The sequence below is a fragment of the Corylus avellana genome, chromosome 1 (assembly GCF_965113065.1).
Source record: "Corylus avellana chromosome 1, dhCorAvel1.hap1.2, whole genome shotgun sequence".
NCBI classification, from domain to species: Eukaryota; Viridiplantae; Streptophyta; class Magnoliopsida; order Fagales; family Betulaceae; genus Corylus; species Corylus avellana.
Window position 1 is genome coordinate 9075578 of NC_142490.1, and position 3513 is coordinate 9079090.

Consider the following 3513-nt stretch of genomic DNA (forward strand, 5'->3'; position numbering starts at 1 on the left):
GTTTCTCTTAAAAATTTAAATCTCAAACAAAATGCAATCCTCGTTTAAAACAAGTCACTTGAGTCAGTATAAAATGACTGTAAAGTGTAGCTTAGAGTTACAACTATCAGTCTCATGGAAATGCTGGACCACTAAAGATGTCCCAACTTTGTTACAACATCCTGCACCAAAGTCTTGCAACTCCATGAGAGAAAAATAAAAATACAATTTTACCCTCAGGGAAAAAAGAATGTGAAATTAAAATAGCATGTAAAATCACATGTGGCATGCAAAGGGTTGAGATGCTCATGTGTGGCACAATTGGAAACTCAATAATTATGTATGACCTCAACCAGACCAGCCAGAGAGGTTGACAAGAATTGAAGGGCATGACAGAAAGTCGCCCGCCATCTGATTGTTATTTGTCCTTGGAACAGCACATGGGTTGTTGCACACTGGCATCACAAATTAAGGTCAATCAGATTCCCTAATCAACACTCTTCTCAAGACACCAATTTTCAGATGTGGATCTAAGCTCCACTGGCCACACCATATCTATCCCCACAGCCCCGCCGATTCAGCGTAATTTTTTAACGGTTCAGATTCAATTTTAAGCATTTTATAAAAAGAGAAAATAAGTGTAATTAAATCTGAACCGTTGAAAAAATAACTGCACATTCTATTCTTTTTTTCTTTTTTTTTTTTTTCCAGCACCTATGTCAAATCCCAAGCTTACCATAAAAAATACTACTCATTCTATTTATAAAGGGTAGATCGAGAAGACCAATTGTAACTATCTTACATGGACGTGATCATAGTAACATCTATCTGCTAGAAGCCGCACATGAAGGGCCTAGACGGTAGGAACTATAGGCGTTCCCTCAAATACGACTGAGTCATAGCCTGATTCAGCCCCACCAGAGTATCAATAGGAATCTAAGGCAACTAATACTAATCAAACATATGTATGAGGATCCTCCATTGCAGAGATACGAACCTACGTCCTAGTACATGCCCTGACTACTTGAAAATTTTCTTGTGCTATTGAACTACCACCCTTGATCGTCTAAAATATACTACTTTATAGCTCACATACAAACTAGGCAAATTTTTGCTCACCCAGTCTAGCAATCAACACAAAATATGAGCAAATCAAAGGGTAAAAAGAAGGGGGGAAGAAAAAAAAAAAAAAAAGAAGGAATTCCGTGAGTAGAAAGGCATGCATTGAAGAGTCTCTCAAGAACATTAAAACCAATAGCAAGTGAGTGACTAGGGCTTAATTGCCTACCCAACTGCCACCCACCTTAATATATTGGGTCAACACACTCCTCAAGGCATATAAAAATATTACTTGAATCACTCAGCCATAAATTACACTGCTTTTTGCTCACATTATCAAGCAAGAATTCATGCTATAAGTATCAACAAAAGATGAGTAAATAATACAGTAATAATCAAAGAATCGTGTAAGTGTAAAGGAAATGCATTAATCCTCTTCCAAGAACAATAAAACCACCACCTTACACCTGTAGCAGGTTAGTAGCTCAGGCTTAATTGCCCCTACCCAACTTCCACCCACCTTAATATTTTGGGTTGGCTACACCTGCATGCATTAATATATAGCATCCATCTTATCCACCAACAATTAAAACCCCATACTTCTTCTTTATATGGCTTTTCCATCAATATTTATTTAGCACTCTGATCTATTTATTAATCATAGAGTGTAAAATTTGTGAGTTCTAACCTATCTGCATGACTTCTGCTAATTCAATCCAAACCATTTTTCCTTTTGAAGTTAAAAAAAATAAAATATAACCAGAGAAATGTTGGATAAAATGCAGAGGAAGCAAGCATAACAGGTCAAGGGAGAGGATAGTGGAAGAAGCAAAACATTGGTGGAACTAACACTAAGCATATTTGATTTAAAAATTGCCCTGCATGTTGCACTATGTATTACACCCACTAGTATAATAACAAAGCAGTACAAAGTACTATAAAATAACGGACAAAACTTACATCTTGTCTTAAACCAGCCCTACTGAGCACTTACATTAATATATTCTTTAATAAATAACAAAAATGACCATAAACCCCAATAGCTCCGCTAATGTTTCCTCAAATACTAAAAATGCAGAGTGCTATCTTCAGGCATTGCTGCTTCCTGACAAAAGATTGACAAATCCCACTAGAACTAGCAAGAATCTAACCTGGATATAGCCAAACCCCAGTACTAAAAAATTATAGACAAACAAATGAAGAACAGATATTCTTCCCAACAGCATCAACTTGACCCGTAATTTAAACAAATGTAAATTTTAAATTATAGAGAGAGAGAGAGAGAGAGAGTCAGAGATGGCATCCAAAGCAATTACAGGTCTTGGGAGTGAAAGAACAGAAGCCAAAAGGCCTATTGGGAATGTTGCAATTGATGGCATAGCAACAAGGAGATGGCAAGCAGAGGCCTTTGGCCCCACCACAGCAAGTGCACAGTGCACATATCTGGAAGCTTCCCAGCCTCCTCCTGCTCTCATTCATCACCATCATCATCTTCTTCATCTTCCCTTCCTCCATCAAAGGCACCATCTCAGCCTCCGTCCCATTTGCCTCCAAATCAAGAAACAAACATTCAATCAACAAAATACCCACAAAAAATCATGACCAATTTGACAAGAAAACTAAAGGGATCTGTGAAATCAAAGTCGGTTTTTTGACAAAAAGAACACTCACTTGGGCTACTCTTGCCTCATTGTATTTGACCATATTGGCTAAAAAGAGGAGCAATATGAGAGAAAATGTTACACCATAAGCAGACATCATGGTTCTTGAGACGCTCTTGTTGTGTCGGATTTGTATTTAGGTTTGTGGTGTTGCCGCAAAAGCTGATGAGAATTTGGAAGGAGGGTGAGATGGATCTTGATCTTCTCTAGGGTGGCTTTTAATTTGCTGTATCATAAATAAGCTTCAATGGGTATTGATGAGCTGCTTTTAGGTGGCGTTAAATTGAGGGATGGAAAATGGACAAGTGGGTTTTGGGTTCAGGGGAATTTGTGAAGAGAGGAGGGTTTGTTGGTTGCATTTTGGCATTGTGGAGGTGAGTTTGAAGGACATGTAGAGTGTATACACCCTCTCACTATCATCTCCCAGTGGCAGCATGAGATGCGTTGGTACGGAAGGGTTTTTGGGTTCCATAGTACGGCTGTCTCACACTTTCTTCTACCAAAGTCGTGTTTGGATCGGGTACAACCTTTTTCAGTACATGGAGGCCCAACCCTAATTTTTATTTGACCGATTTGTATGAGATCATGCAATTTTTAATAAATTTCTCCCTTACGAAACAACCTTCAATCATGGTTTTAGATCTCGCGATATTAGGTTATCTAAATTTTAGAGAAATTCGTTCGGCTTAAGAGAAGAAAGTTGTAGAGCCAATTTGTTCTAGATAGGTGAGCTGTGCATCTTAAGCTGTCCGGAACACACCACCTAATAACAAGGGATATACATATGTCCTAACTCATATAGAACCCAGACTTC

At 38.2% G+C, this 3513-nt stretch overlaps 1 protein-coding gene across 1 annotated transcript; it reads right to left on the minus strand.

The window, feature by feature from the left end:
* Nucleotides 1-1829: 1829 nt before the first annotated feature.
* LOC132168702 (ubiquitin carboxyl-terminal hydrolase) lies at nucleotides 1830-3171 on the minus strand. The gene is made up of 2 exons (XM_059579724.2): nucleotides 2710-3171; nucleotides 1830-2586 (listed from the first exon to the last, which is right to left on the minus strand). Exons 1-2 carry the CDS (start codon nucleotides 2797-2799, stop codon nucleotides 2329-2331), a joined length of 348 nt encoding a protein of 115 aa, XP_059435707.1. The 5' UTR covers nucleotides 2800-3171; the 3' UTR covers nucleotides 1830-2328.
* Nucleotides 3172-3513: the final 342 nt, after the last annotated feature.

Excerpts from the sequence above, each read along its gene's own strand:
- LOC132168702 (XM_059579724.2), bottom strand. The coding sequence starts at position 2,799 with ATGATGTCTGCTTATGGTGTAACATTTTCTCTCATATTGCTCCTCTTT. Across the intron at positions 2,587-2,709 it reads ATGAGGCAAGAGTAGCCCAA|GCAAATGGGACGGAGGCTGA; the intron begins GTGAGTGTTCTT and ends CTTGATTTGGAG.